A 16,047-nucleotide genomic window follows, 5' to 3' on the forward strand; every position below is an offset into this window, starting at 1 on the left:
GAAGCCATACACAGTCCAGAGCTAAGGTTCAGGCAGTGTCCATGCCTGTCTTTGCAGTCATGTCACTTGTCCTGATGTATTTGTCAGTTATCTAATATAAAGCTGAAGATACCTGGTGCAGATGAGCCTTCAGTCTGCACTTTCACAGTGAATGCTGGATCATTCCCTGCAGCCAGGATATAAAAAATACTGCAGGGAATGATCCAGCATTAGCCACAAAATGTCTTCTGTGTTTCCATTCTTTACTTATTCTGGATCTTCTGCAGTTCTCATTGGGATCTCAGTGGGATAATAAGTGCACTTGGGTGGCAACGGAGCTTGCTGGGGATGTGGGCCCAAGGCTCTGAGCTTGTCGTGCAGAGCTGCCCTGGGCCCCTCGCTTGAATCTGTAAGATCACTGGCTTTACAAGAACATTCTTCCACAGCCGTTTCCTTGGTAGGAGGCACAGCCTGCAGGGGGACAAAGGAGATGGTGTTGGAGTGCTAAAGCTCTTAGTTGGCGAGAAGCCATCCTGATCTTGGCGTGTGCTAGGGGCTAACAGGATAGAAAAGTTGGGGAGGAAAAGCAGCTGTCTTCTGGTGCTGCAGTTCTTCTCGTGCCCACAAGATGGGGGAAGCAGCTCACTAGATGGGTAACTGGAGGGAGGCTGGCCCTGTGGAGTCAAGGTGTGGGTTACTTTTGTCAGTGACTGCCTTTGGGGTTGAGGGAATAAGAAGGGAGGTTTGTTTGGGGCAGGTAGCAGGGTGCAAGTGGGAGACTGAGCTCCAAGATGAGCTTTGCCCTGACAAGAGAAGGTGTAAGAATATGTTCTGGGTTTCCATGCCCACAGGGTCTTCAGGCTGTACTTGCTCAGCTTACCAATGAGACTGCTGTTTCTGCTGCCAGCAAATGTTCCTGTCTCCCTGGCGCATGAACCAGGGCCGGCTCTGGCATTATCTCAAAGTGGCAGAGCTTAAACTTATTTCTTTTCCCTGGCCCTCAGGGAGGGCAGACACTGTGCAGTTAAGCCAGATCTATTCCTGCTTTGTTGAATTAGTACCTCTTTAAATAAGTGTGGTGTTCAAAAGGACAAGGTAGTCTCTTCTCTGGAGATGCAGTTAATTTTGACTTGAGTTCCAGCTGGTCTAGTCTCTGACTTTGAGTACTGGACCTGGCTCCTAAGGCAGAGTTGGGATAAAGCAACTTGACTGTAGTTTCTAGGCTCTGTTTCCTGTGTTTAACTAAGACAACTCTGATGGAACTGATCTGCCTAAATATCCTCTCTTTCCCTCTTCTTCTGACCTTTGGATTTGATACTTCAGTTCATCAGACCACCCTCACCCACTTCCATCTGTTTCTCCAGACCCCCTTCTACCATGCTTCCTAGAGCAGACAAGTCTGGTTATGGGAGGGGAAGAGTAAGCATTACTCTTCCCCTATCCTTTGTCTTTTGCTCATCTCCTAGATGATCAGATGCAGTCCCCTCACTTGGGTCTAGTACTCTAGGTTTGGGTATTAACTCAACACAAGCCATATTGTTGGTGCTGAGCCCCACCAACAGCCCAAATGCCTAGTAGGGTGTTTAGCTATGTGACTGACAATGGGAAGCTGGCTGATGGTGACCAAGAAGGGCGTTAGAAACCATAATTGTACCTCTGAAACATAGCTAGAGACTGTGGCTGTTTCCTCCTGGGAGAAGCATATGTTGTCACAGATGTTTGCCCTGGGACTAATTAGCTGCCCAAAAAGGATGCAGACAGTGCCCCTTGCTTGTGTAGGGGCTGTGCCACAGCTATCAGTAGTCCATAGGTCACAGCCAATACCTGCATTTTGCCCCCATCTCGAAATTCCTCAGCGTGTTTGTCACCAAGTAGTGGTGTCACTTGTGGTGACCACCTCCTTGGTTGGCAGGCCGCGGACTGAATTGGGAGTCCTTGGTGCTGAAAACATGGTTTCTTGCAGTCTGAGCTGAAGCTTTGTAGCTGAAGGATTATGAATTTGGCTCATCCCTTCTGTAGAGCTGGCACAGAGGGGAGGTTGTCTGTCCCCTCTCACCGGTAGGTTAAGCACGAGGTTGGGGGGGGGGGTGGTTGTCATTAGTGTGGGTATAAATGGGATACTGTGGCATGGCATTGCCATTAAAGGCCTGTCCTGAGGTGAGGAAGGCCTGTTTTTGAGACATGACTGCATCTAGGCTGCCTCTCTGACCCTGTTTTTTTTTCTCTCCCCACCACCGCAGGCTCGGGCCCAAGCGGAGGCCCTCCACATTGGGGATGTACACTTTTCTGTCAAGCCTGGCTCCAGTACCACATCTCCCAAGCTCCACTCCAGTGCTGCAGTGCACCGGCTCAAGAAAGATATCCGGCGATGCCACCGCATGTCCCGGCGCCCTCTGCCCCGTCCAGACCCCCAGAATGGTGGGAGCGTGGGTGGGGGGGCCGGCATCCGTCCTCCCGTCTCGCCCTTCTCTGAGACCGTTCGCATCATCAACCGCAAGGTGAAGCCCCGTGAGCCCAAGCGCAGCCGCATCATCCTCAACCTCAAAGTCATTGACAAAGGTGGGAAGCCTGCCAATGGGGCTGGAGGCCTGGCTCGGCCCAAGATCCCTTCCCGAAACCGTGTCATCGGCAAGAGCAAAAAGTTCAGTGAGAGCGTCCTCCGCACCCAGATCCGCCACATGAAGTTTGGCACCTTTTCACTCTACAATAAGCCGTCCGCTGCACCTGCCCCCTCTCTGGAGAGCAAAGGGGAAGCTGAAGGTTCCCAAGCGGCCTCCTGTGGGCTCATTATGGGCTCCACCCCTTACGATGCCCCCAGCTCCAGCTCSTCTGGCTGCCCCTCACCCGCCCCCCACTCATCATCCGACCCAGATGATTCCCCTCCGAAGCTGCTTCCTGAGACCCTCAGCCCAGCCATCCCTGACTGGCGTGAGTCAGAGGTCCTCGACCTCTCGATCCCGCCTGAGTCAGCCGCCACCAGCAAGCGTTCCCCTCAAGGAGGGTGTGGTGGGGGGCAGACACCCTCCTTGTCCCTTTCATCTTCCGACCCAGAGCAGGAGACCGGTGATTGGCGTCCCGAGATGTCCCCTTGCTCTAATGTGGTGGTCACAGATGTCACCAGCAACCTCCTCACGGTCACCATCAAGGAGTTCTGCAATGCGGAGGATTTTGAGAAAGTGGCAGCAGGTGGCGGAGGAGGCAGCAAGTGAGCAGCCAGGTCCCCCTGCTCTGGGGGTGTGGGGGGAGCTCTACCTGTGAGAAGTCGTGGTGTGAATGGCTGTCCTTAGTTCTCTCCTTCTCCCCTTTGCTGTCCCTCTACCTTCACCGCCACCTTTCCTCCTCCTTTCTTCCTGCCCACTCCCTCTTGCTCAGAGGCTGTGGCATTGCAGTGGGAGGAGCAGGGGCCATCCAGTCTTCCTGGGTGTCACTGCTGCTGGGGGAGGGCAGGGAGGTTGTGGTGGGGCTGGGGAGTGGTTGTTTGCCCTTGAATGTGGTGTTGTCCAACTGGCTATGGAGCCTTTGGGGATGAGGAGTCAGTGAATGTGTGTGCATGGGGGGGGGATGGCAGGGAAGGTGCTCTTCCCCTCCATCCCCTTTCATCTTTGACTAAAAATGAAGAGGCTCTCCAAACCCTTGAGAGGGGGATGTAAGAGGATTGGAGCCCTCACCCACTCCCCCCAAGCCTTCTCCAGCAATGTGCATGCAGTCTCTTCCATTCCTCTTGTTTTTCCTGCCATGACTCTGATCCTACCGTCTTCCCCCTTGGCCTGTGGCCTGGATCCGCCAACTCGTATGCTGCAGTCATGGCAATGGCTGATCCAGAGCAATGGGGAGAGGGGCAGGTGACGCATCATGCCTGAAAGGTGCTTGTGACAAAGCTGGGGTGGTTGGGAGGTGCCCCATGCAGCATATGCCCCACACTGGCTTCCCTTTTAGCTATTGGTGCTACCTTGGCAGTTGTATGGGTGCTTTCATGTGGCCTGGTCCCTCCTCTTTGCATCTTCCAACCTGCTCAGCTTTGCAGGGAGAAGGGAGGAAAAGGGGAGTCTGCTTCTGGCCCAGATATTCCTCCTCATGTTCATTACTTGCACTTGCCTGGAAGAGAGGGCATAAAATGCCCTTCCCCAGCCTTTCCATGGTGGAAGCGGGAGTTGGCTGTGCATCCATCCTTCAGTTTGGGAGAAGATACGCTGATAGCGTGATGCTGCCCCAGCCGGATGAGGCTGATCTGCATTGTGTGTAAGCTTCCCCTGAACCTTTTTGCTTCCACCCTGCTCTGCTCCCTCAGAGGGAGGGATGGATGCTAACACAGGTCCTCTGTTCTTCTTGCTTCCTTTCATCTCTCTCCTGTTCTCCTTTCACTTCTGTGGATGGCCTGAAGAGGGTTCCCCTTTGCCTTTTCAGGATCTGAAATAGCCCTTACAACTGTCAACCAAAGGTGCTAATAAGAAATAACTGTCTCTCTCACATTATATGCATGTGTGTTGATTTTTTTTTCCCCCCTCCCCTGAATTCCTGTGAGTTGGTCCAGAAATTTTTCATCCCTTGCGAGTGTGAGGAAGCAAGACCATAGCTTGCCATTCTTTACCCACAACTCCTTCTTGCCCTGACTACCCTTGCTTGGACATGCTATTCATGTCCCAAATAAGTTCTCTCCTTCACCTGCCCTTTGTGGCTTGCTTGATTTCCATCAGTCATAAGCTTCATGGTGTAATGCCATTCCTTTGCTCTCCCCTCTTGCCCTACTTGCCCATGACTGAGCCTGTAGGTGCAAGGAAAAGAGGTGCTGAAGTATCAGTCTGTGGGAGAGTCTCATCCTCTCAGCCCTGTCCCCATTACCCTGGGATGGGTCAGAGGGGTGTTACTTCCACATACATGCTGCAGAGGTGAAAAGGGTGGAAAAAATTCCCTGCATCAGGGCTCGTCTATGTACAAATTTGCCCTGGACAGGCAAACACAAGTGGAATTCACCCCTTTGGTGCTTGTGCATGAGGACACTCGGGAGCTGGAAGCTATCGGCTGTGAGGAGTGTTCTCATGTGAAGTAGTGATTTTGTGGTTGTAAGGGTCTGAGGGTGGAAGTGAGGCAGTTTGTGGGAGAGAGGTAATATTTTTTTGTGCAAGTGGCATAGTTGGTGTGGCAGAGGGAGAGACCGTCTTCTGACCTTAATTAGGGCTTCTGTGCCCAGAGGTTGTCTCTTCCTCTCCTCCAACTCATCAGTTGGTGTAATAAAATCTTTGCTGATCTCCCCACAAACATTGCCTAACAGAGGGTAGAGTTCAAAACTGCAAAGCATGGTGAATTCAAACCAGTTGCGGTTCAGTGCTTGTGTAGACAGTCTGAGGGGGGATTCCAGGTGCTGTTAGTCCCACCCTTTGCATACCTTCCCCCTCCCTGCCCCTTGTTCAAAAAACTTAGTGGACTTTTTGGGGAAGCAGTTGCATTTATAACTAAGGTTGGGGGTGGGGATAAAGAGACTTCCCCAATTCATTCACCAAGCTAAGGCTTCCTATAACTTGTTGGACTTGTGTGCGTGTCTGTATTAATACCTGCCTGTAATTTTTGTGTCTTTATTTTTGCATCTTTCCTGTGCCTGGCCCACCCAGGGATCCCGTATTTTAACATAGCTTATCCTTATGACTGCAGCTTCAAATATGAGCAGGTTGTAGGTATAGGGAAAAGCTCTCCCTTAGGGAAATAGCAAGAAGATTCTTCTCTCCTTTTTTCTTTTTTTTCTTTTTCTCTTCTAAACAAATAACTGTATTCTGAGGCTGCAGGATAAGAGGAACTTTTTTATGGGGTGGATGCATACTGGCCAGTCACTTTTCTTGGTTGTTAAGTTACTGTTTGGCGTGTATGTGGTGATGTGTTTTGTTTTGTGGTGATGAGATTCTGAAAAAAAATTGAAAGTTTAAGTGGGAGATAAAAGGGAACTTTAATAGGAAACTCTTGATGTATTTTGGCCAAGATGTGTTCACTTGGCAGAATTCTTTTCCCCGGTGTCTCTTGTACGGTGTTCTTTGGGGGTGGGGGGCAGGAATTGCTTAATGAAGGGTTTTTGCCTTTCTCCAGAGTGACAAGTAAGGGGATTGTCTGTGAAGAGCAAAACCGTGGGTCGTTGTAGGGATACTCCATGAGGACCCTCTTCCTGAGGTGAGGAGATAAGGGTATTTGTTGTGGCAAAGGAACTCGTGCAACAGATCCTCTTTGTGGAGGAAGAAAGGAGTATGATCCGGATTGCAGACACAGCTCAGCTGCTTGTGTGACAAATCTCTTCTTGGATGGGTCGCCAGGTGGGAATCAACCCTGAACCTCTGGATCTGAAATCAAGATCCTGTGCTGTTTTGAGTTAGAGATCTGTTAACTTGAATGCAGCAACAATCTCAAGTGGACAAGCCACTTAGGGCTGACTAACCTACCTTCGTATTCACGTGGGTTACACTCCTCCCCCTAAATTTTCATCCCTGCTCTTTAATGGAGATGGGAAGGAAGATCTATCCATGCCCTTTAAAGAAGGTGTGGGATTGGCGGAGGAGTTTATTTGAAAGTATCCCCTTCCTTTCCCCATAATCCCTAGAAAAGCAAAAACAGGGAAATACTCTCTGTGTCTGTGCCATGTTTGTTCTCTTGTTGTTGTGTTTTTAGAGGAGATTTTATGATGGAGTGGAAAAAGTGAAATGATTAGTTTTGCATAAAAAAAGAAAAGTTTAAAAAAAATTTCTACAGGGAGAAAGCGAGAGAGAGTTTAAAAAATGAATAATAAATGCAGTGATTGCACAAACTGTAGTGGTATTAGATGGTCCTTAGAGAAAAGAGTATTTTGTAGTATTGAAGCATGTATGTCTGGGATGGTGTTTGGCTTGCTTGAACTGGAGGGAAAGGCATTCTGGGACTAAGCAGTGATCTCTGTGCAGAAAAGGCAAGTTGCATGTTGGAGGAACCCTGTGTACAAACCCTTCCCGTTCTTGCCTCCCAAGTGTTGGAGTGCGAGTTTCCTTCCCTCCCATACCTCTCCTGTGAGCTAAGGTAGAGTCTTCAAATTGTTTTCCGGCCAAGTGGCCCTCAGAAATGGTTGATCTTGTTCTGCCAGAATCAGACCAGCAGCATGGAAACAGTTGACTTTGCATGCGCAGCAAGCTGCTAAGATTTGGGGTTGGCATGTACCTTTCTTGCCAAATCGCTGTCTTTTCTATTTTCCCTCCCCCGTATCCAAGCAGGATTAAACATGGTGGGCTTATCTCCTCAGAAACAGATACGCCTCCCCTCCTTAGGGTCTCTTAGCTTCTCCCAATGTCAATTCTGGRTGGGGAATGGCATTTTTCATATGGGATTCACCACATCAGGACAAAGGCCTGAGTTCCATATGTATGGAGTCCAGTGTCCCACCTCTGACAGTAGCCAGATCTTCAGGGGGAGATGAGAGAGCTGCCTTGCGTGCTGAGAAGTTTCTGCTAAGTGAGGCATACCCTCTCCTTGAGACTGCCAGAGACCAGCAAATGCTGGAGGAGTTGGGGTGGAGAGAAAAGGGCCCTGATGGGATTTCACTTGAGTAGGATTGCATTCTTCTGCCCTAGCTTTATGGGGGGTGGGCGGAAGAGTTGTCCTAACATTTCTTCAAAATGAGGAGGCAGCTTTTGTGTGCTGGCTTCCCCATCCAAGATGTCTCTGTCATGTGTTCATCTGATGTGTGGGAGTGACTGCAGGGAAGAGGGAAGCAACCAGATGTTGGTGTCTGAACAGAACAGAAGGTGGCAGGCAGGGGACGCTAGGATAGTTTTACTTGTCTGGACTTCTCTTGTGCCCTTGAGTTTGAAATGGCAGGTAATGGATGTATCCATTCCTCCCATAACCTGGGCTCTTCTGGGACCTTTTTCTTCTCTCTCTACCCATTAAGCTCTGCCAGTGCTTCCCATGGCCTTCAGCTTAGAACGGCAGCTTCCTGTCTCATGCTCTCTTTTCTCCTTGCTGAGCAGAGTGGGACTAGGGATGCGTGAAGCTAATGAGATGCAAGCTCCTTTTGGGGTGGGAAAACATAGAAATAGACTGTGGCGAGCAGGCCCAGCTGTGGTGAGCCATTAGCTTAATTTCTGTTTTCAGAAGGGAAAGGGAGCATTTCTCCATGTCTCCCCTTACCAAAGTTCCCAGGGAGATTTATGAAACAAACATAAAACCCAATCCAGCCCTTTACCAGGTAGGAGCTATCTCTGAGTTGAGTCTTCCTAGGGATTTCACTCCCTTTCCCAGCCCTTCTTTGTAGAGGAGGTGTCAGCAGCTCACAGTGTTTGGAGACGATCGCTCTCTTGGGGACCTCCCAGCAGAGAGGAAAAGCTTTCTCTGGGTTGCCATGCTGAAGAATAGTGTCCCAGGTCCCCCACTCTTCTACCCACTTCAGTGGCTGTAATGTTATTGAGACTGCTTGGGGGTAGATCCTTCTTCCCAGAGAGGTGTAACAAACCTGGAGTATGTGTCTGGCTAAGCGCTTATTTGTCCCTCGCCTCCTTCCCTACCTTCTGACAAGACATTTTCCTCCTTGTCTGGCGCATCCTTTTACTCCAGTGTCGCTTGCTTTTGCTGCATTTTTCAATCACCGAATAGTCGTGCAAGAGCTGGGATCTTATTTACTTTTTATATATAAATATAAAAGAAATCCCCCCTCCCTTCTTTCCCCCCTTCTTACCCACCACCCCATGTGTAGCCTGTTTTGATCTCTGTTCTGAAAGCGATATGTTGCAGAGGGTTGATTTGGGGCTGGGAACTAGGTGCCTCCTGGCTTCTGTTCTTTCTTGGTTTGCTGTGGCCTTTTTGCCAGATGTTTCACTGCCCTGTGCCTCTGTCTTCCTAGTGCAAAAGTGGCAGTGGGTGGAGGGGGGCTATCCCACTGAGGGTGCTGGGAGGTTGACTCCAATGATGTTTGCAGAGAGCTAGAGGAGTGCTGAGCATTGCTTCAGAAGTCCCCCTCTCCCTGTCTGTGGTTCCTTCTGTAGGTAACTTTAGCAAGCTTATTTCATTGTTGCTTTGGGTTTGCGCAAAGAAGTGACTTATTTTTTTTAGATTTCTCCCTAGATGGGAGAAGATGTTGGCATCTGTCTCCACCCTCACCCTTTTTTTTCCCATCCCGCATCCTCTACTTGACTTCTCTCCCTTTTTAATGTTGGCCTGTGTCAGACTAACATGTCTAGTGGGATTTATGCCCTTATCTGTGCAGGGGCAATGGCCCTGGCACCAACAACTTCCCAGGCGTCCTGCGTAGTGAATCTAACATGCCCTGTGTCCTTGCTTATAAAGGTGTTGAGGAGCCTTGAGTTCTTTTTCCAAATTTCTCCTTCAAGGAGTGACAGAAGATGTAGCTGGTTTGATCCTCCCATGGTGGTGGGCAGTTCTTCTGACTCTTCCAGCTTCTGTGTGGTGTGAAACAAAATGCTTCCAGGACTATCCAAAAGGACTGTCCTTGGGGTGGGAGTCCTACCTCCTCCTTGGAGTGTTGTGCTTTCAGCACTTCCCTTACAAGGTCCCACCTGGGAGCCCCAGAAGAGACGGTGCTGGGGGTGGAGTTGTTGGGGAATGCCCTCAGTGCTTCTGGGCTGAGTGAAGCAGGAGCTGGGAAGGGGGTGAAAAGCACAGAGCAGGGGCTGTGGTGTGGTGGGAGGAAGAGGGAAAGAAGTAAGGTGACAGAAGAGCAGCTAGATGCAGTCAGAGTGATACCAGCTTCAGGAGTGGCCCAAAAATTATACCTGGTGGGAGGGAAGGGGCCTGGAGACAAGTAGTTGAAATGGCTATTCCTTCAGCAGGGCCCTGTTCCAGCAAATTGCTAGAGCATGTTCTTGACTTCATTTCTTGTTCAGACAAGCACTTAAAGCTTGCACTAAACTTCAGGAGCGTGATTTGTTGCGTCAAAGCACTTCATGGGGCTTTGGGGCCTCACGCAAATAGCAGGGCTTTCACTTACTCCAGAACAAACCCCCAACTGTGCCCAATTCTGCAGAGGTGCTGTGGGTTTCCTTGCAGGGTGAAGGCAGCAGGTAGGTTCTCTGTTGTTCTTTGCCTGTCCTGGAGTAAGTTGTCTGCTGCATCCAGGCATACTTGCTGCAAAGGAGGAGGTAGTCTTGGATCAAGTTCTTAAGCAGAACAAAAATTTACCATGATGACTTTTTTAGAAAAAAGCTGGTTTTTGTTTTTGGTGGTGGGTTTTTTTTTTCCCCTGGAGCTAAACTACTTGGCATGCTCTCTTCCCCTCCTGCTCACTTACCTCTGCTGTTGAACCCTGTCTGCTCCTTAAGAATAGAGAATTCTCTATTTGGGGAGTGATGGGGGGTTTTTTTGTTTGTTTTGTTTTGGGGTAGAAAGTTGTCCAGTGGTGGTGGTGGAGGACAGGGGCCTACCTCATCTGTTTCTTCCTTTCACTTTCCCCAGTGCCAAGCTTAGGCTTCAAGTCCTGCAGATTTCTGCAAATATTTAACTTCAAGCAGGCAAGTTACCCTATTGAACTCTGTGGTACTTGGGTGCTCCGGGTTCAGCCTGTGCTTGAGTTTTGGCAGCATCAGGGCCTTGTTCTTTAGATAAGAGAAAGTTAGACCTAACTCCTAGAGTGATAGTGGTCCTGATGCAACCCATCTGTCTCTTTATTTCCCCTCACTTGGCATACAGAGTGAAGGTGGTGATTTTTTTTTAATTTAAAATAAACCTAAATATGTATCTTGTAATTTTTTTTATTTTGAAAAAAATGCATTTAATTAAAAATTGTGCACGGATTAATTGTATATCTATATATTTTTTTGTCTTGCAATTTTCATTTTAAATATAGTGTTTGCATTTGTTTTTTTGTTTTGTTATGTTTTAATCCAGTTCCCAGCTGGCTAAACTCTGTCTAGAGTGGATGGGTGGGAGGCATAGCCACTGGAGGGGTGATTGGATCACCCCTTCCTTTGGTGCTTCCCACAGGAAAATGGTTTGCTCCGGGTTTGGGGGTGGGGGTTGTGCTAATTACTCTTGTATTCTTGTACATTTTGTTCTTTCTGCTGCTCTTGAATATTGTATCAATGCCAGAAATGGGGAGTTAAAAAAAATAATAACCCCAATAAATTGTTACATTCCAAAACATGTTGTTTTCTTTGGGTGGTTTGTGCCCTACTGTCAGTGCAAATGACCTGCAGAATTGGTAGTGGGGACTGAAATGGCTTGTGTACACCAGAACCTTCCCCCAGCAGAGGGGCTATGTGGTCCCGTGTTGGGATGGACACTGCTAGCCACAGGACCGGGCCAGCCTCCTCTGAGCTGGGTGGCTGAAAATGCCATGGAGCGCGAAGTGCTGCTGACTGCAGGTTTCGTTCCCTGCTTGGGTTGCTCCCTGCCTGTGTCTGGAGAGCTGAAGAATAGGTTGTGCACAGTCACCTGCACCCAGCGGCAGGTCCCTGGGGTGGGCGGAGGGAAGCCCATCCCCTCGTTTAGCTTGAGGGATGTTTCTCCCCACTCTGCCCCCCTAAATCAGGGTTGCAGCTGCCCTGGCAATTTCTCTCTGTCTGACTTGTGCCTCACTGCAGAAGGAATTCCAGCTTGTTCTCAGGGCTGCCTGCTGCTTCTTCCATCCCCTTTCTTTCTGAACAGGCTGACCTGCCTGAGAATTTGCTCAGTGGAGGCTGGGAGAGGTGGGGGATGTAGGGTATTACCTATATTTTGGCCCTTTTAAAACTCCTGGAACCTGAATGAGACATACTGCATCGCAGCAGGCTCCTCGCTTGAGTGGATGCTGATGCAGGAGTTTCACTGGGCATGTTTCAAGTACATTCTGCATCTCGAGCTAGGTAAAGCCATGAGGCTATACATCTTCTGTCTAGGGCAGGCTGCAAAGCTCTGTGCATTTGCCTTCCATAAGCCATCATGAGACCAATTTTGCAGCCTAATATCTATTTATATTTTTACTATGTTCTCATATACCTTATTTTTTTGCCTGTGTTGATCAGGTTCAGTTTAGATCTTCAGGCTTTTGTGGACACAATGGTTGCAGAGAAGCTCCAAATAAAGGACAACTGAGACTTCTCCTGTAATACTGGGAGAAGGAGGAGCATTTGAGAAACCCCAAACTGTCAAACGTGAAAGCTTGCACTGCTTAGAGAAAACAGAGCTCCCTCCTTTAAAGCACTTTGAGGAACCTCTGATGTTTTTCCTTGTCTTTTTTTCATGAAAGTCCAAGTGTAACAGAGCATTTGGGGGCTGAAAGATGTTTCAGGCCCGCATTTTGGAGTTGGGAAAAGCCTAAGTGCACATTATGACAAATGCTAATCTAAGAGATACAGTAAAACGTATTCTTAATGTGTGTAATCAAAGCTCCAAATTTACAGCTGGCTTAGACCAAAGCCCCCCCTAATGACACCTTTYTACACAGTGACTGTTGGATTTCACTCTGAGGGGAAGAGGCTGAAATGAGTTCATTGGGTCTTCCTGAAGGAGAGTCATTGCTTTGTCAGTGACTGTTGAGAGCATATCTTGAGATATCTCGGCAAGGTCTGAGGTTCGAAAAGTCATAGAACAGCCCTATCCAGAAATGACATGTTCTGGCCCACTGGGAGCAGGGAACATTTCTGACCAAAGCAGAGGACAGCTAAGATTTCACGCCATTTGTATCGTGCCAGTAGGCCCTTTACGTCTGCTGTGTGCCAAAATATCAGCAGGGCCAGCTTGAAGCAGCTCTTTCCTCTCCTCTTCCTGCCTGTGCTGCTGGGTTTGCTCAGAAGCAAATGGGCTTTCGGTTGGGCCTGCATGCAGCATCTCCATCTAACACCACCTCCATCCAACCTGTGCTTTCTGAGTGGGATGAAGTCGAGCGAGGCAGAGATGCCAATCTTGGCCAGAGACATCTCCAGCAAGGTCTTGCATGTCAGCACTGATGCAGGCAGACCCTATAATTGTGCGAGGTGATCCAAGCTGCACTTACAGGGATCTGAGACCTGGAAATAAAAGAAACCAGACTGTTGTTGGTGGATGTACATGTTACATGGATTCTGCAGATCCCAAAGCAAGAAGGATTGAAGGCTCCTGGTCTGAGCAGAAGCTGGAGCTGGGGCACCTGTGTAGGGTAGGTGGGGTGGCAGTGGCAGAGAGGTGCCAGTGAACCCTTTTGGCCCATTAGGGTGGCTCTGGGTGCTCTCCCATGCTGGGCAATTGCCCATGGTGGTAAATCCCCAGCCTCAGAGGTCCCGTGTTACCCTTCCCCTGGAGGCAAGCCTGCAAGCAGGGCCTGTGCCATGGGAAGGCCATGCACCAGCTCGCCAATTTTGGGGTGCAGGAATGGCTTTGAACCAGAAATTTTGGCAGCATTGCTCTAACCTGTTTGTGCAAGGGATGGGGGGTAGCAAGTTTCTGGCCCCCAGGAAGGCAGCAGAGAGAGCACTGCGGGCTGCCGCGTGGGTTAGCAAGCTAAGCGAGCCTGGTGTTTCGTGGGCATGCTGCTCAGATAAAACCTTCCTTGTAAATGCCAGTTGGGTTTGCCTGGATGGATATTTTCTTGTGTTGAAATGCATCAAACATGAGGGAAAGCGTGCTTGTATTTCATGCATCTGAGTAAGGGGGGCTGTCCCCTTTCTTCACCCCACCGCACCAGTGGCCCCCAGGTGTGTGAGCACTGTGACTGCCCCTTTGGAGCAGCTACCAGCTGGAAACGCTGCTTGGGCATTAATTGCAGAAGAAAGAAAATCCCTTAATCGCTTGCTCACTCCCCATCCCTCTGGGCTGATTGCACGCGCTGTTGTTAAAACCAGCTACTGTCACGAATCCTGCTCAAAATGGGCCTCCCCAAGCCCTTCCGTTGCCTTCTCCCCCTGCCATCACCCGCGGAAAGGCAAGATCCCGGCCTTGCCCACGGCCTCATGGAGCGGATTGCCGCTGAATATCTTGGGAGTGTTATTCACGGGACAAGGAGGCTACTCTGGCTACTCTCCAGTCTGAGTCATCACCCCCTGCTAAAATCTATTTTTGCCGTGTGTTTTTCTCCGGGAAGAAGTTGCTAGCTGTGCTGCAGGAGAGGCAGAGGTTAGGCCCCCGCCACACAGATGCAGCCCATGCCCCAGGGAGAGGTGGCTCCTGTCCCACAGGGCAGAGCACGCCCTCCGTTTGACCCAACGTTTTAGGAGCAGGGGCTGGATGTTGCTTCCTGGGACGTCTCCAGCCCCATCGGCTGGTGGCTGCCTGCCGCCGGCAGGGGTGGCCCTGCTGAGCACCTTCTCTCCCTCTGGCTTGTCCTAACCAAGGAGAGTGTGGGCTGCGCCCAGGCGGCTGGATCCAGACCCCAAGTCCCAGCCCAGCGCCGCAGCATGTCTCCCTGACACGGGTCAGGGAGAAACGATCCCCCTTCCACCATTAGGAACGGGCTATTTCAAAAGGCCAGTATCCTATTTTAAAAGGCCAGAGTCCTTCCCTTTATGCTGCAGGGTGCAGGTTTCTATTCTACTCGCACCCCATACCTGCGACCAGCCCCGGCCTTGTCCGCCTGCCCTTCGATGGACACTCGCTCCAATGCGATGAGCCTTTACCTGTTAGGAGCAGTCACTGACCTTGCTGCTGCACTCCGAGGAGTTTTGCTTTGCTTTTTTCATCTTCACGTATGTCTGTGCTCACATCTCCCGCCATGGCCACATCCTGTTTTCCTTCTCCCAGCTCCTTTCAGCTCTCCCTCTCTCTTAAGCCTCCTCATAAAACATCCTCCCCTCCGTCTCGCCTCTATCGCCCTGAACTTTTCCTCCCTCCATTTTGCCCCTGTCCCAGCTGACCGGCGGGATTGCGAGGGCTCACCTGCCACGGCCGCACCACAGCTTTCCCCCGTCTGAACATGGCAGGCCCCAGCACGAGGGTTTCCTTGGGGCCAGGGCACGGCGCAACTCGAGCAGCCACCCCACAGCAAGTGCAGTCACGCTCTGACGCTGGGTGTCCAACCAGCCCCACGAGTGGTGGCAGCCTCCCCGCGTCGGGTGGCAGCACCCACTGCCCAGCTCCCTCCCCTCCTCCTCTGCTTGTGGGAAGCCAAATCCGCACGGTTTGGGGGCTGAGGAGGCTTTTGTAGCTCTCACTCCGTTGCTATCCACTAAAACATGCTGAGGGGTAGGAGATGTAAGCTTTAATGGTATTTCATATCCAGCGCTGGCGCTGCTTTAAATACACATGCCTCCTCTTCCCTGCCAGCTAGAAAAGATTTCCTGCCATTACTGAGCAGAGCTTGAAATCGATTTTATTTGGTTGCTCTCCACTTCTCTTCTTTGCTCCACCGCTGTGTGCAGCTGAGATAGCAGCACGTCTGGGAAGGGGAGAGGGGACGGTGTTGCTTGTATCGGATGTGCTGGCTCACTGCAGGCGCGCGTGGAGCAAGGAGAAAGCATGCCTTTGAAGCATCTTCTTTACAAGCRGGTCTATGATAAAGTGAGAGGAAGAGTAATTGTATGTATTTATTTCTCAAGCAGATGGTGTGGGTGTGAAGGGCAGGGCAGGAGAGAAATTTCATGTCTGCTCTCTCTAGTCACGTCTTGGGTGCAAGAGCAGGACAAGCACTTTGCAGCCCTTCAGAAAAGGCGTTTTCTGAAGAGCTGAAAGGTTGGTGGTTTCATTTGCACAGGAAAGGCAATGCAGGAAAGGAAAGGAGCACGGCAAGCTTTGTGCAAGTCCAACAGAGCCATGCTGACCAGTGGCTTGACAGCAACTGAAAGATGCTCATGGAGCACACATGAGCACAGGGTTTTTACCCTCAAGGCAATGAGGGCAACCTTACTTCCAGAGTAAAGATCTCTCAGTGTAAAATCCTCCTTTAAGCTGCCCACCTAGCTTGCGTCCGAGAAGGAGCCCATTGCTTGCGGTCCATATGTGCCCTTGCTTTTAGTGAGGTTAAGAGAAAGCCTGAACCCGGGCTGCTGCCCCTCACGTGGGTCCCCATCCCTGGCCGTGCCGAACCCCGGGCCCAGCCACGCTGCAGCCAGGCATCACGTTGAGAGCCCTGCGCCCGTCTCCGTGCCCCACGGCGGCTCCTTCGGCCCGGCAGCCCCGCGGGGCCGCCAGGCTCCCAAGCCCCTCGGAGCCCCTCGCGGGTCGGGC

The 16,047-nt window shown here is 50.5% G+C and overlaps 1 protein-coding gene across 1 annotated transcript in view; it reads left to right on the forward strand.

Moving 5' to 3' along the window:
• The first annotated feature begins 2,091 nt into the window (after window positions 1-2,091).
• The window catches only part of NPTXR (neuronal pentraxin receptor), a 28,003-nt gene continuing 14,047 nt past the window's right edge, over window positions 2,092-16,047 (forward strand). The window contains exons 1-2 of the mRNA XM_026072463.1: window positions 2,092-2,136; window positions 2,220-2,525. Of these exons, the coding sequence (XP_025928248.1) occupies window positions 2,092-2,136; window positions 2,220-2,525 (351 nt within the window). The remainder of the gene's footprint in view (window positions 2,137-2,219; window positions 2,526-16,047) is intronic.

The sequence above is a fragment of the Apteryx rowi genome, unplaced genomic scaffold (genome assembly GCF_003343035.1).
Source record: "Apteryx rowi isolate R43461 unplaced genomic scaffold, aptRow1 scaffold_343, whole genome shotgun sequence".
Lineage (NCBI taxonomy): Eukaryota > Metazoa > Chordata > Aves > Apterygiformes > Apterygidae > Apteryx > Apteryx rowi.